The 27,288-nt window shown below is 51.6% G+C and overlaps 1 protein-coding gene across 2 annotated transcripts; it reads left to right on the top strand.

The window, feature by feature from the left end:
- Positions 1 to 1,179: 1,179 nt before the first annotated feature.
- DCAKD (dephospho-CoA kinase domain containing) lies at positions 1,180 to 26,966 on the top strand. Of its 2 annotated transcripts, none has more exons than XM_052658286.1 (5): positions 1,180 to 1,271; positions 17,225 to 17,446; positions 18,082 to 18,285; positions 22,415 to 22,502; positions 25,697 to 26,966. In XM_052658286.1, the coding sequence occupies exons 2-5, from the start codon at positions 17,335 to 17,337 to the stop codon at positions 25,986 to 25,988; spliced, it is 696 nt and encodes a 231-aa protein (XP_052514246.1). In that variant the 5' UTR covers positions 1,180 to 1,271; positions 17,225 to 17,334; the 3' UTR covers positions 25,989 to 26,966. The 2 variants fall into 2 exon arrangements, with proteins under 2 accessions (XP_052514246.1, XP_052514245.1); XM_052658285.1 differs by lacking the exon at positions 1,180 to 1,271 and adding an exon at positions 7,569 to 7,630.
- The last annotated feature ends 322 nt before the right edge of the window (positions 26,967 to 27,288 follow it).

Below are 27,288 nucleotides of genomic sequence, written 5' to 3'. Positions count from 1 at the left end.
TGAGGCAGAGCCCAAAGACATGGTTACCATTCCTAGAGCTTTTCCATTCAGCTTGGGTTAGGTGGGTGTTGAGGGAAGGACAAGTTCTTATCATCAGAGAGCTGCATGAAATGATCCAGCCAAAAAGGGAAATGATCTTGCCTTTGGGATAGTCTCAGCGTGGGAAGACGAATAGAGTGGGAAGAAGTATTTCCCTTCTGACTCAGGGAAGTAAAACAAAAGAGAGCTAAATATACTCAATGCTTGATCGTATGCCAGTAGCAAGAGCAGAAGTGTTAAGAATATGATCCGAAGCAGCAGGTAACCCGCAATCATTTATATTTGACTTTGGATGGCAAAGACTCCTGCTCAGCCTGAGAACTGTTACCCATTTTTGTCTCTCTGAGGCCAAGACTGTGGTCAGCAGGATGCCTTATATGCAATGCAGGCAAAAGGAGGCGGTCAGAGATAATAATAAAGCCTTACGTGTGTTAGATGTGTTAGGTAGGTAGAATAGGGAAAAGGAGTCCAAAATGGCAGTGGCTAAAAGACAAGGAAGGGAAAAGCCCACAAAAATAGAACAAAAGAAGGTCCGAGAACCGAGTGAGGACCTCAGGTAAAACAAACAACACTCCAGGCTGGCCCAATTTACATAGGACAGGCCCAGGGAGAGATAAACATATAAATAGAGGAGCCAAAGCCAGCTCTCTCTGTCTCTCTCTCCCGCGTGCTAGGGCGCTCTTCTCGTGTCTTTGGATCGCCGTGCCCTCGGATCGCTGTGCCCTCACACCTCGAAGATAGATTTTTCCTACTATCTTCTAAATAAAATAGAGCTGTAACACTGATTTGTCTAAGAGCTATAACATGGTCCATTCGAGACCAGAGAGCTATAACATGGTCTATCCAAGACCTGAGAGCTGTGACACGCCTAGGGGGCTTTAGTGTCCCTCACTCCAAATCTTTGTTGTGATAAGACAGAACCGAGGAACATACACTCACGTGACAGATGGATTTAACTTTTCTAAGTATTTCAGTTATAATAGCTCATGTGACTTTGTGAAGGAGACTTGAAGAAAACTGCTTAGAAAAAAAAAATAAAAGCGATACCTAGTTGCAGACCTCGGACCAGAACTCATTTCTGGTATTCTAATTCCAAGCCCTATATTTTCTTTTCCTACAGATTTGCAGAGGCTGAATGAAGGCTAATGAAATGGGACTCATGAAGAGTGATTATGGAGGTTGATGGTGCTGGTGTCTGTGGCCCCTTGCCATTCTTGCAATCTAAAGCTTAAGTAAGACACTCTGCATGGTATTTTACTGCAAATCAAGCAGTTTTGGCTCAGTGGAGAGCTTTTCTGGGAGATAGGCAAGCAATGTGACTAAGGTGACCAAGCTCAGAAGGCAAGTATGAGTCCAAGGTTCTGGAATCCAAGTTAGAATCTTCTAAAATCTTAGATTTCATAGGATTCATGATTTCTCTATAGTAAAAATTTAAATTTTTACGTTTTTAAAAAGAAATTGAGTATATGTGACACTTCGTTTGTTCTTTTTTTTGGCCACGCCCCGTGGCTTATAGACTCCTAGTTTCCCAGCCAGGGGCTGAACCTGACCCTGGCAGTGAAAGCACCAAGTCCTAACCTCTGGACCACCAGGGAATTCCCAACACCTTTTTAAAAGCTTTATGTTTATTATTTTATTTAAGAAATATCTTTTTTTTTTAAATGTATGTTTATTTGGTTGTACTGGCTCTTAGTTGCAGCATGTGGGATCTAGTTCCCTGTTGCTGCTGCTGCTAAGTCGCTTCAGTCGTGTCCGACTCTGAGTGACCCCCATAGACGGCAGCCCACCAGGCTCCCCCGTCCCTGGACCAGGGATCAAACCCAGTCCCTAGCCACCGGACCACCAGAGAAATCCCCAACACCTTTTTTTTTCTAAATGTCCATTTAATGACTGAATTTTGCCACATGTGACTTCAATGCCTGAGCTTACTTGAATGTCTAAGTAACTAAGCCTGTGAGCCACAAGTGCTGAAGCCTGAGCAGTCTAGAACTTGTGCTCTGCAACAAGAGAAGCCACTGCAGTGAGAAGCCTGAGCTCTGCAACGAAGACCTAGCACCACCAAAAATAAATAATTTTTTAAATGAAAAAAAAAAAAAGCATATAAGCCTGTGTAATTCTAGATAGTTTTTACATATTTTTCAATTAAGTCTTGTTCCTTTTTTTCTGAGGTAAACATCCCCAGCTTTCTGAGCTCCTCAACACACTGCAGTGGCACAATTTTCCCATCTAGCTTTGCTGGCTCTTCCTATCCACCCGTTCTGGCAAGAGCCTCATACAAGTGAGCGAGGTACAGCAGGCCCCAAAGGATGGCTGAAGGATGTGCCTGTAAACCTCTGCAGATTCTGGAATTTACTCCTAGTGTGCATACCTCCATTATTCCTTCTCGGTTATTACTGGAGACAATAGAATACAGTTGTTAAGAGTAGGTTCCAGATTCTAACTCCCTGGCTTCTGAGTCTTGGCTCTGCCTGTGACCTGGCAAGTCACTTATCCTTTCTGAGCCCGTGTCCTCATCTGAGACAGTGCACACAAAGCAGTAGTGTTTTCCCCCCAGAAAGTCAGCATCACTCCTGGTGATCAAAAAAAACCTTTCTCATGATGTCCATCCCAGATCAAGGTCATTGCTGTGCTCCCAGCAGATCAGAGATCCCCTTCTTCAGATGGGCCTAGGAAGGCATGAGCCAGGTCACCTTTATGACTCATTTAGCCAATGGCTTAGAGCACTCATGTCCTGATATGTTGGGCTCTGTGGCAGAAGGTAGACAATTAGGGATGGACCAACACAGTCCCCTCCCTGGGTCCCCTCCATCAGTTGGTAGGCATCTGGTCTGACAGGATACAGTGCAGAAAAGAGTTGAGGGGTGGCCACAGGGTGTAGCAGGAGCCTAGAGGTGGAATCCTTAACCTGGGGAAGGGGTTCTGGAGAAGACGGCTGAGCTGAGTTTTGGTAGCAGAAGCAGACAGACTGGGTGGACATCCTAGGCAGAAGGTATGAAAGTGGGTGCTTTGGCGGTATCAAAAAGGAGAAGGATGTGGCCAGCTTGAAGTGTGAGGAGCATTTTGGAAGTTGAGACCAGAGAGGCAGCAGCCAGAAGTCAGACTGGGAAGGGATGCAGCTGCCATGTTGAGGAGTTTGGATTTTACCCTGGAAACTGAGAGCCACGGAAGGATTTTAACTGGAGAGAAAGATGATGCAATTTTTGTTGGAGAAAGATCATACTGGGCAACATCCTGGCTTTCCTAGGAAAGAGAGCTTTTCTCCTCTGAAAAACAGGGCTAGTGGGCTCAATTGTGAAATAGGGGCTGGAGAGATGGTCTTTGGCAGCTCCCTGTCCCCACTAGAGCTCATGCTCAGAAAGGGCATCCTTTTTCCATGTGACAGTCCCTGATATACCAGGTCCCTGGACCACAGTGGGCTCAGCCTTCTGCCTGGTGCTGTGGGATTTAAGAGAGTGCCAAGCATTCCCTGCCCAGAAGGCACTTCCAGTGAAATCGGGAAAACCAGACACACTGGAAACCAAAATAACAAGGCCTGACTGGGTGTGATTAAATGAACTGGATAGATAAGTTAACTGAAGATGGAGGTGGGGCAGGCACTGTAGACCTCTGGGCCAGGGTGGTTAGAAAAGGCTTCCTGGAGAAAGCAGGACTCAAACTGGGCCTTGGAGGCAACTTCAGCCCTGGATTCCCCCATCATGATCGTTTTGGGGCCCCTGTGGACCCACTCCTGAGCTGGAGTCACAGCTGCAGTTTTACTTTTTTAAGTTTATTAATTTTTAAAATTAGGTATTTGGCTGCACCAGGTTTTAGTTGCTGCACGCAAACTCTTAGTTGTGGCACAAGGGATCTAGTTCCCTGACCAGGGATTGAACCCAGGCTCCCTGCATTGAAAGCACCCAGTCTTAGCCCCTGAACCACCAGAGAACTCTCCCTGCAGTTTTACTTTTGTTTGTGTGGTTGTTCAATTTGCAACCATTTCACCCCCCCGCCAACCCCCCCGCCAAGACCCTTGTTCTATGAAGACAGAACAGGTTGGGTTTTCCTCACTTCTTTATCATTTGGGCCAGCACACTGGTTTTTTTTTGTTCTTGTTTAACAAGTCATGTCCGATTCTTTTGCAACTCCATGGACTGTTGCCCACCAGACTCCTCTGTCCATGGGATTTCCCAGAATACTGGAGTGGGTTGCCATGTCCTACTCCAGGGGATCTTTCCCAACCCAGGGATCCAATCCATGTCCCCTGCATTACAGGGGGATTCTTTAGTACTGAGCCAGAGGGAAGTCCAAGCCCTCAATTAATATTTGTTGGATTAATTAATGTTTGACTGGATAAATGAGTGAATAGTGAGAAAGAAGTGACAAGTGCTTCAGGATGTGGAAACGCTGCAGACAAGGGGCAGAGGCAGGAGCACATGGTATGGTGACCACTCGTGTGCATAGAGCACTTTATTACTCACAAAAGAGCTCACACGGTACTGTCTCGTTTGATCCCTACCATCACTTGTTTTGTTTGACCCTGTGCAGTGAACACGGCTGCTATAATTCTTGTTTTACAATGAGAAGAACAGAAGTTCAGTGATTTGTCCAATGTTTCACTGCTACTAAGGATGAGCTTGGACTTGAACCTGTTGTTTTCATGCAAAGTCCAGTGCAGTAACTAAATTGCCTTCTTCCTGTGCCTTTCCCAAGGGGAAACATGGTAAGACATATGGTAGAACATATGTTTGGAGGAGTGATCAGGGGCCAGGTCACAGAAAGCCTTGAGTTTCAGGCTCATCTTCAGAGTTTGGACTTTATCTCCCAGCTGGGAAGTCTTTTTTTTTCTCTTTTCTTTTAAGCTATTTAATAAAGAATAAATATTAATGATATTTGTGAGGGAGAGTATAAAGTTAATTGCATATTAATATTTATTTAAAATAAATATACGGAAAGTAAGTTTAATTTTAAGAACTGAGTCAAAGACCCAGGAGTCAAAGGAGTCATCTCTACTGGACTCGGAGGGCACCAAACGACTTGAAGTAGCTCTGTGGTCTGGGCCTCATGCTAGATGCTAAGGACACAGGGGTGACTGAGATACAGGTCATTATCAGGATGAAGTAAGATTGTGTATACAGTCCAAGCCAGCTCCAAGTTTATTACTGCCATCCAAAATAACAGAGCGTATGTGTTTGAGCTGAAAAAGTCCTTGATGACATCACCTCAAAACTGCAAAGACAGAGCTTCAGTTCAGAGGAAGTTCCTGGGTTGAAGCCCCTGAAGCTGCCCTTCAGCCTCCAGGATCACCCCAGAGCAGAGATGCAGCTGCTGTTGGCAGATTGGACCACAAAGATGGCTAATTAGAGCCCCCACTTGTACATCGCTAGCTCGCGATACTGTAAAGCAGAATCTGTAAGGGGGGAAAAGGATTATCTTGAAGGGATTGCCTAACAATACACCCTTAGGAAGAGCCTGATACCCTGGGGGGAGGCAAAGGCATCTTATTTCTATCACTGCCATGGTCAGTCATTGTTACTGATGGGGATGGGGGAGGGAGGTGGTCTGGGTGTCCGCAAGAGGTTGAGAACCACAAAGTGAGGTTATCTGAAAGTTGTTTAGTCCAGGAAGAGGACTGGGCCATTAGCTCTATAGAATAGGAATTAGAATTGTTTTAATATGATCCTGTGGATTAGAAGAGATATTACCTAAGGAAAAATGGCCAAGATTGAATTTCAGAAACATCATGAAGCTGCCTGGAAAGACAGTGCACTCACCGACACTGGACTTGTCCAAGTAAGCAGAGATGATGTGGAGGAGATTCAAACACTGAACAGGTGTTTGGACCAAATGGCCCCTTTGATCATGAGATGCAATCCTATTCATTGGGTGATGTCAGTCAGTGCTTCTGACCTCAAGAAGAAAGGTTTCAGGGACTGGAGTGATCAGAGAAAGATATTGGATCACTTCATCCTTCAATGTATTGGATCCCTCATATGCTGGACCCTGGGCCAGGCGCTGATGACCCTAGTGGTGAAGACAAGCTTCCTGCCTTGACGCTGAAAGCAGAGATACAGTTTAGGAAGAGGGAGGAGGAGGCAGGATAGGAGTTAAGGATCACCTACTCATCTGAAAAGACCCTGATGATGGGGGGAAATTGAAGGCGGGAGAAGGGGATGACAAAGAATGAAATGGTTGGATGGCATCACTGACTCAATGGACATGAGTTTGAGTAGGCTTTGGGAGTTGATGATGGACAGGGAAGCCTGGTGTGCTGCAATCCATCGGGTCACAAAGAGTCAGACACGACTGAGCAACTGAACTGAACTGAACTATATGTGGAGCACCCTTAGGTGCTTTTATGTATTTTCAATTCTTTGAACAAGCAGCACAGTAGCCAATATTTGCACTTTAAAAGAGCAGAGAGGCGAAGTGACTTGGCTAGAGTTGTAAGCATAGAATGAGCTCCATAGCCAAAGTACATGGTAAATGGATCAACCTTTATATGTCAGCTTCCACAACTACTGAGCCCACATACCACAACTAGAGAATCTATGCCATGTGCCACAACTAAGACCCTACACAGCCAAATAAATATATATATTTTAAAATGTCAGTTTCTGGGAATTCCCTCGCAGTCTGTTAGGAGAAGCACACTGACTGAAACAGCCCACCCTGGCCAGGTACCATAGTAACCATCTGCGTGAGTTGTTTTACGATAGGAGGTCCAGGTAAGGAACACGGAACTAATAAGCCATCATCAACCAGAAGAGTTCGGGAAAGGTCCAAAGGAGACACCACATGTCTGACCACCTCCCAGAATCCTTCTCACTGGCATCCATCTTGGCTGAACAGGGTGTCCACCGCCAGGAAGGACTTCTGAGTTAGAATGATTGGCTAAAGACAGCACAATCCCATCACCATGAAACCAGAGGCTGCGAGCCACGTGGCAGAGCAGGTCTCCTAGGTTCCTTTACCCTGCTGCTCTCCGGCTGGGAGCCCTTTCCCAATAAAATCTCTTGCTTTGTCAGCACATGTGTCTCCTCAGACAATTCATTTCCAAGTGTTAGACAAGAGCCCAGTTTCAGGCCCTGAAAGGGGTCCCCCTTTCTGCAACAAGTCCAGTGGTTTCACTGATGAGGGCGGAGTTTAATCCCTGGTGGGGAACTAGGATCCCACAAGCTGCCCAGCCAGGCCAAAATAAATAAAAAATGGGGATGGTAATTGTATCTACCTCAAGGACTGTGAAGATTCAGTGAGAATGCCTACAGAGTGCTGTTAAGACTTGGCAGCAGCCACTACCATGGCTATTGTTACCAATGCCAGAGGCTGCACAGCTAGTGGTGGCCAGTCCGAACTTGAAGCTAGGCCCCGCCCGCCCTGGGTTTCTTCCAGTTTGCAAACGTTTCAGCGCCCAGGTCACAATAATCCTGCGATCCCTACCTGCGGAGCACTCTAGGAAGGCGCGCCTTCCGGGTCCCGCCCCCAGTGGCCGGCCCCGCCCCACTTCAGCTGGCCGGACGTCCGGTCCACGTGCGCGCGCTCCCGAGGCCCCGCCTGTCTTCAGAAAGCCACCCAGTAAGCGCCTCTGAGATTGGGCGAGCGGCGGCGGGCCTGGGTACGTAGCGCGCCGCATGGGCAAGTGGGAGCGGCCGGACCCGGGTTAGGGGGCTGGCCGGTTTGCGGCCCCTGGGGTCACTTTGTCTACTCTGTCATTCAGGCTATCGCGCCTGTAGTGCTTCGTCCAGCCTGGAGGCATTGTGTCCAGGCGCCGTATTGGCGCAGTAGCCGTGCTGGGCTGGCGTAGAATACGCGCCTTTCTTTTGAGCCTCGGTTACAGTTTATTGAGCACATAGTATGTAGCAGCTCTTGGTCAAACGCTTTTACCTCCGTGGCTCATTGCCTTGACAACAACCCTACTAAGTAAGGTAATGTTTTAGAGCTGTGGAAACTGAGAAAGGTTTACACTAGAAAGCAGTGGAAGTAGTGGATTTAAACCAAGGTTCAGGCCAAAGCCGCTTCCCTCGTAGCTCCCTCGGTAAAGAATCTGCCTGCAGAGTGCAGGAGACCCGGGTTCGATCCCTGGGATGGGAAGATCCCCTGGAGAAGGAAATGGCAACCCACTCCAGGGTTCTTGCTTGGACAGTTCCATGGACAGAGGAGCTTGGCAGCTACAGTCAGTGGAGCCCCAAGAGTAGACCCGACTTAGCGACTAAGTAAACACCCCCTGCACTTTAGACCTTTGTGGTCAGATCTAAATTTGATTTTTGAATACAGCCTCTGCCATTTCCAGTTGTGTGACTGTGGGTACCGCTCCGACTCTTGCTTGCTCACATGAAACTGGTGGCATGGAGTTCCCAACTCTTGCGTTGATGAAAAGAGCAGCCTACTTCTCTCCCCCCTCCCCGCTTCCCAGATGGAGGCATTGGCGCCTCTGGCGCTGAGTTTGTTTACGAAGTTTGCAAAAATTTTTCTGTCTCTTAGTTATGGGGAAGTTTTCACCCAAATGAACCTTGACATTAAGGCCTAGCTTTAAAGTTGAGGAAATGGAAGGCTTTGAAATGTGTTTTCTTTGGGGCCGGGAGTGCTGCTGCTGTTAAGTCACGTCAGTCATGTCCGACTCTGCGACCCCATAGATGGCAGCCCACCAGGCTCCCGTCTCTGGGATTCTCCAGGCAAGAATATTGGAGTGCAGGTTTGCCTAAATAAGTCAGATGGATTTGGCAGGGTGCGGACAAGCCTGGGGACACGGTGACATAATAGAGATCGGGCTATGATAGGAAGTGGACAGGCCGCTTGGAGTAGTTTTCCCTTATGAGGGCCCTAAATTCCCACCAAATCCCACCAAATCCTCTTTCTTTTGGTCAAGGTCTGAAACTGTCCTCATGGGAAGCCTGTTCAAAGGGTTCAGAACCTCACTTGGTTCCTGTGCCTTTACGACTGAAGGCAGGCCAGCAGTAACCATTGAGCTCAGCTTCCCTTCGGAAACTACCCACTCTTCACATTTTTAGGTTGCTAAAATTTTCCTCTGAAAGTTTCAATAGTTGCAAAGGCTGTGATTTCTGGTTAATTGTAAATATTGACATCTTTAAAATGAAACTGTCAAGGCACTTAAGTCTGCAAAGGAATCTAAATACCATAGTGATTTGATTTTCCCTCATCCTTGGAAAAGATTACACAAACCAGCTTTTATTGAACAGTTGAAATTTTACATGTTCCTTTTTCCGCCTTGAACTCCTGTTTCCACTTAATTTCCTCCACAGAATTTCTTTTTCTAGTCAAATCAGTTTTATACTCGAAAGTCTTTGGTTTGTTCTGCTCTGCTACAAAAATACTCATAAAAACTAAAACATTTTTGAAAATTGTGTTGTCATACTATTAAACGTTTTCTTTTAGACTGAGTTCCAAAATTGTAAAATACAAAACCGACCAAAATAACTAGTTTTGATCATTGTTAAACCTAACTCTTATTTGAAATGCTTCTCTTAATAAGCTGAGTGGAACTTTTTCTTTTAATTCATATAGGTATCCCTGTATATTTGCTAGAATTGATCTCATGTGACCTCAGCCTGCAGTGGCTTTGGAGTGGGGCTTGGGTTCCCAGCCAGAGGTTGAGGCTGGGTCGCAGCAAGAAAGCACTGGATCCTAGCCACTAGACCCGTGGTCAGTGACAAGGGCCCCGGCCCTTCAGCTCTGCAGAAAAGAATTTCCACAAAGACGGAAAGTAGTGAAGCAAGTAAAGTATTTATTAGGAGGAAAAAGAGTGCAGTACGTATGGTTAGACACACGGGGCAGACTCAAAGGGAGAGTCCCTGAGTTGCTGAGTCTCGCCCTCGTGGTAGTTTGATTACTTTTATGGGGTATTTCTTCCCCATTTCCTTTGGCTAGTCATTACGATTTGCCTGGTTCACAGTCCATATTCGTTATACCTTAAGATCCTTCCATGTGGGCATACGCATCTTTTAGCCAAGATGGATCCTACCGAAAAGGCATCTGGGTAGATCATCCCTTGGCATGATTCCCCTTTGGCCTCCTAGGAGCCTTTTCTGTCCATGTGTGTTCAGGGAGGTCTCCTGACTTCAGGAATGAGAAATATGTGGCCTCTGCAGGGTCCAGCCTCCTCCCTTAATTGTTCTGCTATGAACGTCTTGGAGTTTTTTGGTCAATAGAGAATGAATCTCCAATTTTTTTACCCTGGGAGGTGGGGGTGGGGGCATCTGCCTCATGCCTCAGAATGAGCAACTAACCCTAACCCTGCTTACCCATGAGCTGGACATTTAGCTGTGTGCTTCATGTATTCAGGGGCTTCCCTGGTGGCTTGGATGGTAAAAAATACCCAAAACACGAGAGACCGGAGTTCAATCCCTGGGTCGAGAAAATCCTCTGGAGAAGGGAATGGCTGCCCACTTCAATATTCTTGCCTGGAGAATTCCGTGGCCAGAGGAGCCTGGAGGGCTATACAGTCTATACAATTGCAAACTGAATGACTGACACTTTGTGTATTCAATAGATGCTTTTTGAGGCCCTTCTACTTATTGGGCCCTGTTTTAAGCACCTTAAATACAATAGTGCTTAGATTCTAAGGGGAGAGGCACATTACAGCAAATAATCACATAGACGTATTTGAGGGGTGATAAGCGCAGTGAAGAAACGTGGAACATGAGGGAAACAGAGGGATGCTACTTTATATATTCAGGACAGTCTGATTGGGTAGCAGTGGGACAGAGAAGGGGAAAGGGGCCTTGTGACCTTTGGGAAAAGGGTCCTGCATGTGGAGGGAACAGCCAGTGTGTCCACAGGCCCGAGGTGGGAGGTGCCCAGCACAGTCAAGGGGTAGCAAGGGGCCAGGGTGACTGAAGGGTCTCATTTGACAGGGGGAGTGGGAGGAAGTGCCCAGGGAGGCTGGAGCTGAGTCTGTCCGGAGACACATGGGAACTCTGAGACAGAGAGGTGATCTTAGGATCACGCTAGCTGCTGTGTGACCAGCAGACTGTCGGGGAGCAAAGGTGGCAGCAGATCACTCAGAAATCACTGCAGTGACCCGGGAGCCAGACGCAGGGCTGGGGGGAACCAGGCGTGTCTGGGAGGTAGAGCTGGCAGGGGCAGGTGGGTTGGATGAAGATGGTGAGAGAGGAACCGGAAGGATGCTGAGGGTTTGGGGTTGAGCAACTGAAAGGACGGAGGTGCCCTTCAGGGAAAGGAGTAGACCACCGCGCAGACGTGTCACACGCGGAGTTAGGGAAGATGAGGCGATGGTGGCATATGGTACCTCATTCAGTCCTGATGAAACCCCTGTGCGTAGTTATTTTTATTGACTGCGCCATGCAGCATTCAGAATCCTAGCTCCCCCTCAGGAATTGAACCCAGGTCCCCTGCATTGGGAGCTTGGAGTCTTAACCGCTGGACCACCAGGAAAGTCCCAAGTACTCATTATTAATCCCATTTTATACGTAAGGAAACAGAAGCCCACAGCACTGAAGTATATTGCCCGAGGCCACATGGCTGCCATCCCAGCCCAGGCCCTGTGACTTCACAGCCCCTGAGGTTTGCCCTTCCCTGTGATCACTTTTCTGTGTGACCCTAGCGTAGTTGTCCAGTCCAAACAACCTCCATGTCCGCCCATAAAACCTCCCTGGAGCAGTGGTGTGTGCCTGGAGGGGGCTCTACAAGAGAGACCTGCCTTTCCTCGGTGTTGGCAGGGCAGAGGGAGAGGCAGGCTGAGCGCCACCCCTGCTCTGGGGACTCCCGCCAGCTCCTAGCAGCCTGGAGGAGAAGTGCTGACTTAATATAGGTCCAGCGGACGAGGAGAGCTTGGACTCAGGTTTAAACAGCAGCCTCTCACCAATAATGAAAGATTAGGAGTGGGGAAAGCGTAGATAAAAATAGCACTTACTAGTTAACTGGAAAACAATATATTTTTGTAACCTCTGGTTCCACAAGAAAATAATTGGGTCCCAAGGTAGGGAACGACTCGTTTTCATGAATGATTATATTGATCATTGGAGCAAAGTGGATACACCCGCTTTGGAAAGTAATTCAAAGGAAAGGCTCGTGGCCCGGCCCAGGGTGAAGTCCTGAGAGGCTGCAGAGGAGGAAGGAGGCTGGAAGTTAATGAGGGAGCAGACTCCTGGCCCAGCCGGCAGGTGTGGGGCTGTTGGTTGGGAGACGCAGAACAAGAGAAGTCTCTCCCAACCAAGCCCCAGGCTCTCCTAAGGGAGCAGAGAGTGTCCATTCACATATCAGTTCCTTACTCTGCTTGAAGCCGCTGGGTGTTCTGTTTGTCTCCACTTTTCTCCAGAAGGGATTTACTAGCAGTGAGCAGTGTGTTTTCCTGGGTAGAGGAGCACGCTGGGAGCCTCCCCTGTGCTGATGTAGGGAGAATGTGGCCCCAAGTATTTACGGTCCCCTTCCCTGCTCATGGAGTTGTTCTGTCATTCATTCTACGATGGTCATCAAACACTATCAGAATAAAAAGGGAGCTTTGGTGGAGAGCTCCATGGGTGCTAAGTACTGTTTTAAGCGCTTTACATATATTAATTCATTTACTTTTCATGGCAACCAAGAGTAGGGCTCCTTAGCTCCATTTTACAGATGAGGGTTATATAACTCAAAGGAAGGTTAAATAAGGTGACCAGTATCACCTGGTGAGTGACAGACCCTGGACCCTGGGCTAGATGCTAGGGACAAAAGGGTCCAAGCGCTGGACATGGCTTGTGGCCTTGTGGAGCTTAATTTATCTAACACATCATGCAAACAGAAGTACAAAGCCAGATGGGCGCAAGGGAGGAAGAGGAAATGAAGTGGTGAGAGGTGTGAGGGGCCCAGGCTGGATTAAGAGGGGCACGAGGGTGTACTGAGAGAGGTGGCCTGCTGCTGTCAGGCCCTGACTCAGGGTGACCACTCTGGTGCCTCAGTTAAAGCAAGGACCCCTGTCCTTCCTGATCCCCTCCCCTACTTAGCGCTGCTTCACATATTGTGAGCTCTCTGTTTCTATACCTCCTTCAGTGGAGTGTGAGCTCCGGGAGGGGCAGGCGCCCTTGTTCTGAACAGAGCCTGGTGCCTGATTGGCTGAGGAGTCAGCCAGGAGGTGAGGAGTGCGGACAGGGGAACCACAGAGGTGGGGGCTCCGAGGTAGGAAAGAGCCTGCGTGTTCAGGGACAGGCAGCAGGCACGTGTGACGAGCACAGGTGCGGACAAGGAGTGACGGAGGGGATGGGAGCGGGGGTGGACAGTGAGCGGTATCACAGGACCCAGAGACCTCCGAAGTCGAGGAGGAGGAGAAAGCCAGCGAAGGTTTTAGACGGGAATGACAGGAGCAGATGTTCACGTTAAGCCACGAGCCTGGCTGCCTTGAGAGAAGCAAGGCAGGGCCTGGGGGGAGGGGTGCCAGGTCACGGGCTCCTGCAGGGGTCTAGGGTGCGGGTGGCTTAGGTTAGCAGGGTGGGCATGGTGGATTGAGAATTCCCCAGATGGCACGGCACCGTCTAGAGGCCCGTGAAACAATCCACTCTCATTGTTCCCTAAGAAACCCTGCCAGGGGAGATTCCAAGAGAGGTCAGCCTTCCCCAAATGTATTTTCTTTGTCGTCTCCAGACCATGGGGGCCCAAGAGGTTAAAACCAAAGGGCCCAGCAGTAGTGGAGCACAACAGAATTCTATCGTCACTTCACAGGGCTGAAGACCCCCACCTCTCTAATCCCAGTCCTACCCTTGCTTTACTCCCTGGCTCCTCCCCGCCGCCCCGGGATCCCAGGCCCAGGACCAGTTCTGGAATCCAGCTCCCACTCACTGGCTTCTCTTTGTCGCTGTGGGCCCTGGTGTTGTCCTTCCTTCTCCAGCTAAGCCAACGCTCTGAACAGCTGAGGGTGCTGAGGAGGGAGACGGCCGGCTACCAGTGGGCCTGTCATTCTTTGGTCGCCCTGGGAAGTTCACTGGACCACAGGAGGGGAGGAAGGACGCGCCAGCGTGACTCACAGCCTACCCCGGGGCTGCTGCTGTTCTTCCTGCTGGAAGTCCAGCCCCACGTTTACAGGTGTGGAGACAGAATCAGACGGGGCCAGGCGTTTGGGGCTCCGCTGTTTCTCTCTTTGGAGCACTTCCCACCTTGGGCCAGGCTGCCGAGGAGGCTTCCCAAAATCACAGCTAGTTTTCTGGCAGAGTGCAGAGGCTGGGACCAGGCCTCTCAACTCCAGTCCACGGCCTTCCATTTTCACCAGGATTCTGGTGTCTGATTGGCTGGGACGAGAGTTCCCGCCCTAGATTCAGAGGCAGGGGACTAGGGTGGATGCTGGGATTCTTCTACACGTTTTCTAAAGTTTCATAGGGGATTCAGATCACAGCCAGCTTTAGGATGGCAGTACCGTGAGGGGAACTGGAGCTTCTACAAAGTGATGATTTTTGAGCCACACCAGGAAGAGGATGTCAGAGGTGGCCACTGCTCCTGTAGGTGCCTGGGGCGGAGCTACAGGGCAGGTCTGGGTAGGACCAGGAGCCTGACTTCCAGGCAGCTTGGAACCTAAACCTTTCCTCCTTGCTGAGCCTTGAGGGTCCGGTGGGCCCTTGGGTCCGGGCGGCTCCTGGGGGCAGACCGGCGCTCCCGGACCCCAGGGTGGGCACCATGTGACAGCTTTCGGTCTCCTGTCAGTGTTCTCTTCTTGGCTGGTTTCATTTGTTACTGTCTGTCTCGCCAAGCTTTCCTGAGGGGCAAGACCTGTGTTTTGCTTTGGTTGCTGCAAAGCCCAGAGGGGCTCAGTCAGCGGTTTGTGAGGGAGCGTGCTATGGAGGGGCTTATGGGACTGGAACAGCTGGTATTTGTCTGGCCCCTTTAAGCCAGGGGCTCGCAGCCTCCCAGAGCATGCACGCCTCCATGCCCTCGCCCTTCCCAGCGGAGGCCAAGCTGCTGTGAGTCTGTTTCTACAGATAGTCAGCCAGGGCCCCGAGAAGGGGAGATCCTCACTAGGTTACCCCAGGAGCCAGGGGCAGACACTGAGCCTGTGCCCTGATGGTCGTGCGTTAGACTCGGCCCCCTGTTCTGCAGAGGGAAAAGCAGTGTGATCGTCAAGAAAACATTTTTCTTTGGCCCTGCAGATGTACGCACCCTCCTTATTTCTTCTTAATCTAAATGTAAATTAATTTCCCATTCCTTGAGTACATGAAGGCAGAGGTCTGGACACAGAGTTAGGAGCCCCGATTTCCATCCAGGCTCTGCTTTTAGCTGTGATCCTGGGCAAGTCCCCTCTTCTCTGGTCCTCAGTCTATACCATCATAAACAAAGAGCCCGTCCGAAGCCCTGTGACACAGCAGAACCCCCTGGGTGCCTCCACCCCTCTCCCCCGAGACCTGGTGCAGTAGGTCTCCAGAAGGGTCCTGTCCTGTGTACAGGCAGGAGGTGAGGTGTGCTCAGCCACGTGGTCTTCCAGGCTCCTTTACCCCACCCAGCAAACTTGGGCGACCAGGTTGCTCTCATTGATGAGGTGTCAGGCCCCTGTGGAGATGCAGGCCCCGTCCTTTCCTTCAGCGGCTCATTTCAGTACTGTGGTTCAGTCGCTAAGTCGTGTCTGACTCTTTGTGACCCCATGGACTAGCGCGCCAGGCCTCCCTGTCCCTCACCATCCTGGAGTTTGCCCAAGTTCCTGTCTATTAAATCAGTGATACCATCCAACCATCTCATCCTCTGCCGCCCTCTTCTCCTTTTGCCCTTCGTCTTTCCCAGCATCAAGGTCTTTTCCAGTGAGTTAGCTGTTCGTGTCAGGTGGCCTAAGTATTAGAGCTTCAACTTCAGCATCAGTCCTTCCAGTGAATATTTGGGGTTGATTTCCTTTAGGATTGACTGGTTTGATCTCCTTGCTGTCCAAGGGACTCACAAGAGTCTTCTCTAACACCACAATTTGAAAGTATCAATTCTTTGGCACTCGGCCTTCATTATGGCCCAACTCTCACATCCGTACATGACTGCTGGAATATAAGTTCAAACAAAGTGTAATCAGGACAGTAAATCTGCTGTTTAACCCCCCCCCCCAAAAAAAAAGTCCTGTGACAGATTTCAAGGTCCTGGAAATGCTTCGACACTTCTGAAGGAAGGATGAGAGAGACCTGGCCTTCGATATAATTTCTCCCAGCTTGGGAACAAAGTCCAGGATGTGGTAACCATGTCCTGAAAATACAACATAGCTTAAAATCTACGGTGAGAGTCTGCAGTTGCAGGAGTGGAGACCTAATTTTGTGAAAGTCTCTTTTCCTCTCCGTGCCTTGCCACACGAGCGTCACCCCCCGCAGCCACCCTGCACCAGCACCCTCACCTCCATTCCTGGTCACTTAGCATGTGAGTGGTAGTGCGCTAAGGGCTGGAGATGCATTTTCTCAGTCAGTCTGCGGAGTTTCTGCACAAAGGCCTTAGGAGGCAGGTTCTGTCATCTCCATTTTATGGATGAGAAGACTGAGGTTCCCAGAGGGAGGTGACTTGCCCTGGATTGCATGGCATGTAAGTGGAGGAGCTGAATTTGAAGGGATACATGCTTCTAGCCTCTGGGCTGTATTGTAGCTTCTCCATCTGAGAGCCACAAGTCGTGACGCCAGGTTTAATGCTGTCTCCCTGCCAAGCCTGTCATCCTTTCCTCATTATTCTTGGCATGCTCCATCCTTCTCCGAACTTTGGGCTAAGTGGCCCCCCAGCCTGCCTCCCGCTGGGCTCCCCACCTGGGTCACTTGTTCGATGAGGAGGAGGGATTATTCCTCTCAGTCCCGACCAGCTGCCCAGGCTGTCCCGGTGCCAGCCCTAGGGCACACGGGCAGGCCGTTTCTTCCTGTGAGCCTCTTGTCCAGACGAGGAAGTGGAGGCTGGGGGCATCTGGAGAGTGCCTTGGGTTCACCCCAGAGGGACAGCTGTCCCTTTCCTGTGGGAAGTTTGCCCTCGGTGGGGTATCGCCGCCTCCAGAAAGCTCTCTTTGCGTAACAGCACTTGACTTTGCTCTGCCTACTCAGCGTTTTGATAGCTAAATTTGCAAAGTGTTAGTTTGCCTTCTTTGTGAATGTTTTTAAAAGAATACCGGAGGCCTCTCCTTAAAGAGTTTTGTGTCTCAGGTGGATCCAGAGCCCCTGAGGCTCAAGCCGTGGCACTGCCTGGCCAGGTTGTGTCTGCCTCGCTTTGCCTGCCTTTGCCTCACCTTCCCCCAGCCTCTTGGCCCCACACTGACCAGGCCTGCTCTGTCCCACAGGCAGGTCCTTCCGGCGTTCCTGTGGAGGACCCTCACCACTGGGGAGCTTGGCCCCTGTGACTCCGGACTCCTGATTCTCGGTCTCACCGACCTCCCTCCTTCCTGGAAAGATGTTCCTGGTGGGCCTGACAGGGGGCATCGCTTCGGGCAAGAGCTCGGTGATCCAGGTGTTCCAGCAGCTGGGTTGTGCGGTGATCGATGTGGACATCATTGCCCGGCACAGTGAGTTGTGGGCACAGCTGTACCCTGCAGCTCCTCTATTGCTTCCTTCCTTCCATCAGGCCTCACCGTTTGACAGGCCTTTCCCATCAGCCTGGCCTCCTGCTCCCACCCCCTGCGGCCCCCCCTCCTGCTCACTCTTCCCTCCCCTCACCCCATGACCAACACGAGGGATTCCGGGGGCTCTGGTCCCCTCCCTAACTGCTTTCCCTCCTCTGGGTGTTAAAACATTATTTGTTCATTTCTGGCTACGCTCGGTCTTCATTGCTGCGCAGCTTTTTCTCTAGTTGCAGCAAGAGAAGGCTGCTCTCTGGTTGCGGTGCACGGGCTTCTCGTTGCGGTGCTCCTCTTGTGGAGCACGGGCTCTAGACACACGGGCTCAGTAGCTACGGCATGTGGGCTTAGTGGCCCCCTCAGCACATGGGATCTTCCCGAACCAAGGATCAAACCCACGTCCCCTGCATTGGCAGGTGGATTCTCAACCACTGGACCATCAAGGAAGTCTCCCTCATTTTGTTTTTGCTCCAGCTGAAAGAAGCACCCCTGGGTTGCCCCATCATTTTGCCTGTAGCCCTTAGGAGTCTCCTTGTTGACCTGGAGACTCCAGAGAATGACCCAGGTTCCTCTTCCTGCCCCAGTTGTCCAGCCGGGATACCCCGCCCACCGGCGCATCGTGGAGGCCTTTGGCACCGAGGTCCTGCTGGAGAATGGCGACATCGATCGCAAGGTCCTGGGTGACCTGATCTTTAACCAGCCCGACCGGCGGCACCTGCTCAACAGCATCACCCACCCCGAGATCTGCAAGGAAATGATGAAAGAGACCTTCAAGTACTTCCTCCGGGGTAAATCCTGGACCTGGGACCAGGCAGGGCAGAGCCAGTTCCTCCAGGCACGAACCTTTCTGTGCAGAGAGATTGTCCATGGAGGGAGGAACCAGTTTTCATGCAGGCTGTCGAATTCACTCTGCTCATTGGCATCCCCTGTGCAGCCGGGTACCAGCCCCAGAAAGATGAAGTGATGTTCCTCAACTTTTAAGGGAGTGGACAGTTTAATGAGAAGAGGCACTTGAGGCTTTTGAGCCCTGAACTCCAGGAATCTGATTTTTCTCGTAGGGGTGGGAGTAATAATGATGTTTTTGTCGTGGTTTAGTTACTAAGTCTTGTGTGACTCTTGTGACCCCATGGACTGTAGCCCACGAGGCTCCTCTGTCCATGGAATCCTGTAGGCAAGAATGCTGGAGCAGGTTGCCATTCCCTTCTCCAAGGGATCTTCCTGACAAAGGGATCAAACCAGCATCTCCTACACTGCAGGTGGATTCTTTCCTGCTGAGCCACCAGGGAACCTTCAGGGAATAATAATAGCAGACGAATAATGGAGTCATAAGACCAGAGTTTAAGTCCCAGCCCTCATGGTTTCCAGCTGCATGACTGTCAGAGTGAGCCCACCCCTCTGCCTGTTTCCTCCTCTGCAAAGTGAGGCTAATAATACCATCTCGAAAGTTCTTAGGGACTAAGAGTCCACACCGTGACTGTGGGTCACCAAGCAAATGTAAACCATGGTCAGAGTTGGTGCTGGTTGAGCTGCCTGGGAGAGTAAATTTGCAGGGTGGAAGGTAGGGAGGCTCCAGCATGGCCAGGGCTGGCAGGGGTGAATTCCAGTGGAGGATAATCCTTCAGGGCTGGGCCTCAGTAGAGAGAGCTAGCCGGGCATGTGCAGGGCCAGCCAAGTGATGGGGCAGGTCTGGAGGAGAGGAGCATATTTGTAAAGCAGGGTCTGTGGCAGCCTTTTTCCCAAGCCATACACTGCATTCCGAGCATGGTTCTTCAGGGCGTCATGGGGTCGGGGTGGCCTGATCATTACTGTCCAGGATGGGGTCAGCCCCCAGGAGAAGGGGGAGAGCCCAGAGCGGTGGCTTGGGATCAGGCGACAGGCTGGCCCAGGGGCCTGCAGAGCTGCCTGCCAGCCTCTGGGACGTGGAGCCTCCAGCCCAGGCTCTGAGTTGAAGGCCTGCCTGCTTGTCTGCCATCAGTCACCAGTCACGAGGCTGAGACTTTGCTTCCTGGAGGCTATGAGGAGCCTTCCTGTTTTTTTCCAGGCTTTTGCACTGTGATCATGGCCAAATTCTCTCATACATCAGGTTCTCATGTACAGACTGGGGACCTTCCCCTCCGACCCCACCGCCCTGGCCAGTACCTCCCTGCAGAAGGAAACGGATGAATTGACAAACAGCCTTGACATTGATACTCCCTTCCCTGCCAGACCAGCTTTTGCTCCCCATCTCCTTGTCGCAGGCCTCTTTCCCCACTGCCTCCCTCAAGGAGAGTCTCTGGACTCTTGCTGCCTTTGTCCTGCCTCTTGTGTCTGTGCCAGGACCCCTTCTGTCCTCCCCTGCACCCGCCCCTGTCCCTCAACCGGGAGTGGGGCCTTCTGCCTTTCATTTCTGCCCTTTCGAGATCTCTCCCAGGCCAGGCGTGAGTACGTACGTCTGCAGAGCTTCAGGGCAGCAGCAGCTCCCCCCTCATGAAATTACACATTAGATAATGTCACCTGCTCCAAAGTTCTCCCGCTGTGTCATCTACCCAGCCTCCCCTCTCCCCAACCACCACCACTTAAATAAAAGCCACAAAGCTCTTTTCAGCTCGATAAGGTGAAAAATGGGGACGACAGCTGTGGCTTCCTCAGTCCCAGTTTTCCCCTGATGAGTATAACAAATACAACTGTCAGAGTTGGTATAATCAAACGTCAGATAAGATCACCAGCTGTTGGGAGGTCTCCGCGTAGGCAGACGGATGTCTTAATAGAGTCAGGATGGTTTGCAGAGCTTATCAAGCAGGAGCGATGTGACAGCTGAATAGCCCTTTGCCAGTGAACCAAAGAGCTGGCCGCAAGCTCCCAAGAGGGGCCGAGGAGAAAGGACAGGGATGGGAGAGAAAGGGATGGGAGCGGAGCAGGAAAGGGAGATAAAGGGCCCAGGGAGGATCTGGACTCAGCTCCTGCTCCAGGCTGGGGAGAAGCGGGGAGCCTGCGCTGCCGGCCTCCTTCCTCCAGGAACACTGGTAATGCTAGTAATAGCAGCTATCATCTGTGGAGCCTCAAGCGAGGGTCTGGGTGAGGGGGAGCTGAGTGGTTTACAAACTTTTGCTCTCGTAGGCCTTACCATCTTCCTGTGAGCTGGGTCATCCTTTCACCCACCGACATAGGCGAGGCTTGGTAACGGGGCTGAAGCGAGACAGCAGGGGCTGCCCACCAAGGCGCATCCCAGAGCCCGTTCCTCAACCCTAGCTTCACCTGAAGGTGTCTGTTGGGCTTCCTGAGCATCGAGCCCCGAGGAACAGGAGACCCAGAGGCTTGGGTCACCATGTCCCCTGTACCACCTGGAGCGCAGCACCCCTATGACGCCCCTGGGATGGTACCACGTGTGGTTGGAAGTATTCACAGGGGCATCGTCCAAGCCAGGCATGAGTCTCTGGACCAGAGCCAGGGCCCAGCCGTTTCTCACTGCTCCTGGACCCGTGCTAGCTTGTTGACACTACCCAGTGGCCACTGGTGTCGAGAACTAGGAGCCCAAAGTGTCTCTGGGTGAGTAGCTCAGGGACGTGTCTGCTCACAGTGGGTGAGGGTGCCGCCCCCTGGACTGGCCTTGGCTTGTATTGGGTTGGCCAGAAAGTTCATTCAGGTTTTTTCATAGGATGTTGCAGGAAAACCCGAATGAACCTTTTGGCCAATGCAATAGGTGGGCTAGACAGCATCTTTTACCCCGCGGGAGTTGGTTCCGTAGTATTAGTCATAACCACTCCACCACCTCCAGACCAGTACAGGTACTCCTTGGCTGGAGCTCTACCTCTGATGCCACGAAGCAGCCTCTTTCCTTTGGGGCGGCTCCCGCTGCCCACGTATGAGTTTTTTGGAGAGAATCTATAGATAGCCTTGCAGGACTCTTCAGCAGGGAGCCAGGCTTGGACCTGGCTCCTGGGGGGAGAACCTCTTTTTTTTTTTAATTTAATTAATTTATTTTTGGCTGTGCTGGCTCTTCGTTGCTGCTTGCGCTGGGCTTTCTCTAGTTGTGGTGCTCAGGCTTCCCACTGTGGTGGCTTCTCTTGTTGCAGAGCACAGCCTCTAGGGTGCACGGGCTTCAGCAGTTGCAGCTCTTAAGCTCCAGAGCATGCGGTCAGTAGTCGTGGCATACTGGCTTACTTGCCCGTCGGCATGTGGGATCTTCTGGAACCAGGAATCAAACCCACGTCCCCTGCATTGGCAGGCAGGTTCTTTACCACTGAGCCACCAGGGAAGCCCTTTTTGCTCTTTTTTTGAGGAAAGGTGGGTGAAATAGGGCAGAAAGGACCCAGCTACTCCCAGAAACTCTCTCCAGGCTCCTATAATTCGGCTGTGTCATCTCCCTTCAGAAATGGCAACTCTTTGGGTTTCAGATCAGGGGAACTCAACCCTTTGTGACCACTTTGTCAGCTTCGCCTCACTCTGCTCCAGGCCTCTACTTCAGCCAGAGCCACTCCCATTCCTGGAACCCTCACCTCCACCCACCTCATTTTCAAGTCTCAGAGGTCCTACCTGCTTTTCAAGGCCACTACAAATGCCATCCCTTCTATAAGGTCTTCCTGGATCATCCACCCCAAAGTGACTTTCTGCAATATTCTATCCTGAGTGGCATTGGAACCAGCTAGCATTCAGATTATTGGAGAAGGAAATGGCAACCCACTCCAGTATTCTTGCCTGGAGAATCCCAGGGACTGGGGAGCCTGGTGGGCTGCCGTCTATGGGGTCGCACAGAGTCAGACACGACTGAAGCGACTTAGCAGAAGCATTCAGGTTGTGCCTTTCCTTAGAAGGTCTCCCTGTTCTGTCGGGGAGCTCCTGATGGTGGGGGACAATGGTTTTGGCTCGTTCCCACACTGAGCATGTAGTCCTGTGTGTGCTTACAGAATTGAGTTTGTGCATTTCCTGGCCTCTCCCCAGGATACCGCTACGTGATTCTGGACATCCCCCTGCTTTTTGAGACCAAGAAACTGCTTAAGTACATGAAGCACACGGTGGTGGTATACTGGTGAGTGTGTGGCACGGCCTGGCCTGACTGAGGCTGGAAAGGAGCACCCCCTGGGTAAGGCACGTGCCTGTGAAATGGCCGATCGCATTTTACCCTTTCCCCACATGGTGACCAAGAGGCCCGGGGGGGTTGGGTAGCAGTGCCCAGAGCCTGTAGAAACTGACATCTACAGAGCCAGGCCCAGATATGCCAGGGGGTGGATGTGGGAAGTGATGGCCCCCAGGTGTCTCTAGTGCTTGGGAAGGGCTCCCCCTGCTGGCTTTTGGAGGCATTTCAGCCCAGATGCTGGGCTCTGCCCTGGGGGACCATGTTCTCTTCAGTGGTTTCCTTTTCCCTCCTGTAGTGCTTCTCAACTTTCCAAACAGCTCCCACATCAATTCACCTCTCAAAAGAAGGTAGGCAGGACAGGAGTAGATATTCCTGGGGCATAGGAAACTCAAGCCAGGAGTTACAGAATTTGTCTAGGGTCACCCACTGGCAATATGTATGAGCTGAAAGTTGCAGAGAGGGAGCTGTCAGAACTCAGCTAAAAAAGGTGCTTTGTTCTCAGAATCCCTCAGGACATGGAGCAGACTGGCATCCAGGTTTGGCAAACAAGAGGATCAAACTGTCAGAGAAAATGAGTCATAGTCCCAGTGGGGTGTAAGTGTAGATGAGGCTTCAGGGTGTCTCTGCCTTCCAGAAACTTCCGGGATGCCACCCACAGATACAGCAGACACAGAGGTGGGCCCTTGGCTCTGCAGGTATTTTGGGCACAGGGTGGCTCTCAAGAGACTAATGCAGGGGAGGCTCCTGGAACACCGGAGGCAGGGCCTGGAGTGCTCAGCGCCATCACCCTGCCCTCCCAGCTCCTAGCCCTGGGCTGTCATTTAAAGGCAGCCTGAATCTACTGAGCCTGGAGCAGGGACTCAGGCCTCCTCTTCTCTCCCCCGCTGGCCTGTGTCTACCCATGTAAACCTGTAGCTTCTCTGGGTTCTTTGTTCCCTGTTTGGGAAAGACTGTCAACTGAGGCCAAGCAGACTCCATGAAGACAGAGTTCTCTTTGCCTTAGTTTTAATATAATTCCAAACTTTGTACCAAGGGATCGGAAAAAAAAAACAAAAAACCTCAGAGTATAATGTTTCAGTGAAAGTGTCAGTCGCTCAGTCGTGTTTGACTCTTTGTGACTCCATGGACTGTACCCTGCCAGGCTCCTCTGTCCATGGAATTTTACAGGCAAGAATACTGGAGTGGGTTGCCATTCCCTCCTCCAGGGGATCTTCCCGACTCAGGGATTGAACCCAGGTCTCCTGCTCTGCAGGCAGATTCTTTGTCCTGAGTAAACAAATTAGGACCTGGTTGCATCTGCAGTCACCAGGTGACTCAGGCCTACGTTTCCACCTTCTTCTCCCATGCTTTCCTTTTGCCAAGAGCAGAGACAGCTGTGGCTCCTGGCAGATAGATGGGGCTTTGTGAATTTGCCAGCTTCCCAGGAGATCCTCCAGCCCCACTCACTGGCCAGAGCCTTCCCAGCGTTCCGGGTACCATACATCCCCCACTGATATCACATGTGGTTATATGACTCTTGAGAGATACCCAGGAGATAAATGAAGGATTATTTGTCTTTCATAAAAGGGATCTACACTCAACAAAAATAAGTCCATCCCCACATGGACTCCTTTAACTGGCAAACTACCCCTTGGGCATTTGAGCTAATATGGGGGATTTACCAAAGTGTGATTATACCAAAATGTGATTATTCACTTTTTTGAGGAACTTGCCAATTGTGGGGTAAATATTTGGGCAAAAGTTCCCTTACCCCAAATAACATCAGTCCTTAAACTAACCACATGGGACTCTGAGCTCCAGGAAGGGCTGTCGGCGAGTTCTGCCTTCACATCCCCGGAGGCCCACTGGTCTCAGCCTTACCCTCTGAAGGATGAGTGCTCACTGGTGGCCCCAAGCTGTCTCCATTCTCTCAGCCAGACTTTCCCAGCCACAGATCTGCAGAGTCCCTGACAAGGATTGCATATAGTCCTGGTTCTCAGCCAGGTGGGAACTGGCCCCATGACCTTGACAGCATGCTATCCTCCTAACAAAGGAAGTCAGAAGTCCTACCAACTTTTCAAGGCCAGTACAAACGCCATCTTTATACAAGGTCTTCCTTGATTGGTCAGCCAGAAATGACTTTCTGCCACATTCGGTCCTCAGTGGCTTTGGAATTGGCTAGTGTTCAGGTTATATCTGTCCTTTCTGTCTTGACATCCCAGGAGGTCCTCAGGTTTAGGCCACAGGTAGACTAGAGGGATTAAACTAGTCATCAGATCTTCCCATCTTATAACTGGAAAAACTCCGGCCTAGTGGCAAAGCAGAGAGACCCCAGACGGCAGAAAACAGCTGCTGCAGCCTTTCACCCCCTTGTTCCCATTTAGGGGCTTAGGCCGTCAGAGAGCTAGGGGGCTGCTAAAGATGACCCTACTCCAGAGGACAGCTGGACAGTGCCTGTGTAGCCAAAGCAGGACAGGGAGCTTGCTGAGGAAGGACCAGGCAGTAACATCAGAGCAGGCAAGAGAGGCATTCTTTGTTTTTCCTCTGGAGCTGGGAGACTGGGTGCTGCTTGGCCTACTGTGCATGCTCAGTCCTGTCTCAAGGGCCAAGGGGACCCAGTTCTCAAGTCCTTGCTCCTGTTGGAAGCACGTTGGGGCATCTTGCTTCTTCCGTGGCCTCCAGCCCAGTGGCCACCGTCTCAGCACAGTCCTTGTGCTCTGAATGTGCTGGGGTGGGTGTGGGGAGACGAGGAGAGGGCTCTTTATGGAAGGCCAGGAAGCTGATTTTTATGCCGCAGGCCCTGGTCCCCAGGGGAACTGCAGGAAGCATTTAGCTTGCAGACCCAGGCCTTTCGGTAAAGGTCACCCATCCAGGGATGCAGGATGTCGCTGATTCCAGGTGACCAAATCCTCCCATTTTAAAATCAAGGAATCTCGGGCCTGGTAGCCAAGCAGAGACCCCAGATGGCAGAAAACAGCTGCTGCCCCTCTTTCCCCTCCCCAGTTATACTAAGGGGCTTAGGTAGCCCACAGCGGTGCTAGGGTGCTCATGAAGAGTGGGGTGAGCTGGGGGGAAGCCCAAGCTTCCAGGGCTGCCCACCCCTGTAACAAGGGACGAGGAAGTCCAGAGTCTGCAGTGCCTAAGCAGCCCTTCTGCGTGGTCCTTAGTGACCGAGACACACAGCTGACCCGGCTTATGCGGCGGAACAGCCTGAGCCGTGAGGACGCAGAGGCCCGGATCAAGGCCCAGCTGCCCCTGAAGGACAAGGTCCGCATGGCCCGCCACGTTCTAGACAACTCAGGCGAGTGGAGCGTCACCAAACGCCAGGTGGTCCTCCTGCACGCAGAGCTGGAGCACTCCCTGGAGTACCTGCCACTGCGGCTCGGGGTCCTCACGGGGCTGGCCGGCATCGTCAGTCTGCTCTACCTGCTCACCCACTACCTGCTGCCTTCCCCCTAGCTGGACCCTCCAAGGCAGGGACTGCTGGGTCTCCATCTCCTCAGAGGTTGCAACCAGGGAACAAATGCATCGGGTTTCCTCCCAACCCCTCAACACACGCACTCTGGATCTGGGCTGGAGCCCTGCCCTGGGCCGGCCTTTCCTCTGGGCACACACTGCATCCTGTCCAAGGCAGGGAAACAGCCCTCTGTCAGCAGATGCCCCTTTCCACCTCCCCCAGAGCCCCTCCCTCTGGAACCCCCCACAGAACAGAGTCCATGAGAGGGTGTGACAGTAACAGTGAGAGACTGTTGTTAATTTCTTGTGGGTGGGGGTGAGGAGCACTCTCAGGGGCTGTCACCAGTGTTTAAAGCTGGGAGGGTCCCTGGGCTTGAACCATCTCCAAGCACTTGCCCCATCATGGCCAAAATGTCCTCTTGGTGGACATCGGGGAATCAGTTTGGACTAAAGGCTGCCCCCATCAAGCAGGATTCCCCAGTAGACTGAAGCCCTCAGCCAGGATACATACAGTAAGGATTCGCTTATGGGCGATGCTTTATCCAGGCAGAGGCCAGGCCTCTTCTGAGATGACCCACCACCCCCCGTGGTATTTCCCCAGCACTCCCTGCAGCCCGCTCCCTGCCCCCTACCACTCTGCCTCCCTGAGCTCTTGGTGGTCCACGTGCACCTGGATGTTTCTTGCCTCTGTGCCTTTGCCTGTGCCTGCTCCCCAAGCTAAAATAACCCTCCCCCCACCTCCACCCCCCACCTGGTTACCCTCCAGCTCAGGCACCAGCTGAAGCTCAGGGCGGGGTTAGGTGCTCTGGGTCACCACCCTGCCACCACTACCATGTTTTACCTGAATCCACAGTATAATAATCAACCAAAAGCTGGTTGGTCTCTCCTAGACTGTAAGCCCTTTGTGGGCAGGAACTGTCTTATTCATCTCTGTCCCTGGTGCAGAGCCTGAGCTGCCACTGGTGCTGAATAAAGTGTGTTGATCTGAAATGCCGCATGCTGCCACTGTACCCCCAGCATCACTGACCAACTGAGGTGCCCAGACTCCGCTCATACCATGTGGGCTTAAGCGTGGCCTCCTCCCACACCAAGACCTGGGCCCCTCACTCCCCCGGCCCTAGATGGTACAGTCGCCCTCTTGACTTCATCCAGGAGGATTCAGCCGGGTCCTAACGTACCTGTGTGAGAGGAGTGGAGGTGCTACGGCAGCCTCACATCCACGTACTCCATCTTCCTTCCCCAACCCAATTACACCAGTGTGGACATCAGCTTCCTCTTGCCAGAGCCAGCAGACCTGCTGATG

Source organism: Budorcas taxicolor, chromosome 19 (assembly GCF_023091745.1).
Source record: "Budorcas taxicolor isolate Tak-1 chromosome 19, Takin1.1, whole genome shotgun sequence".
Lineage (NCBI taxonomy): Eukaryota > Metazoa > Chordata > Mammalia > Artiodactyla > Bovidae > Budorcas > Budorcas taxicolor.
Note: the sequence above shows the minus strand (reverse complement) of the source record. Positions and strands in the feature narration are given on the sequence as shown.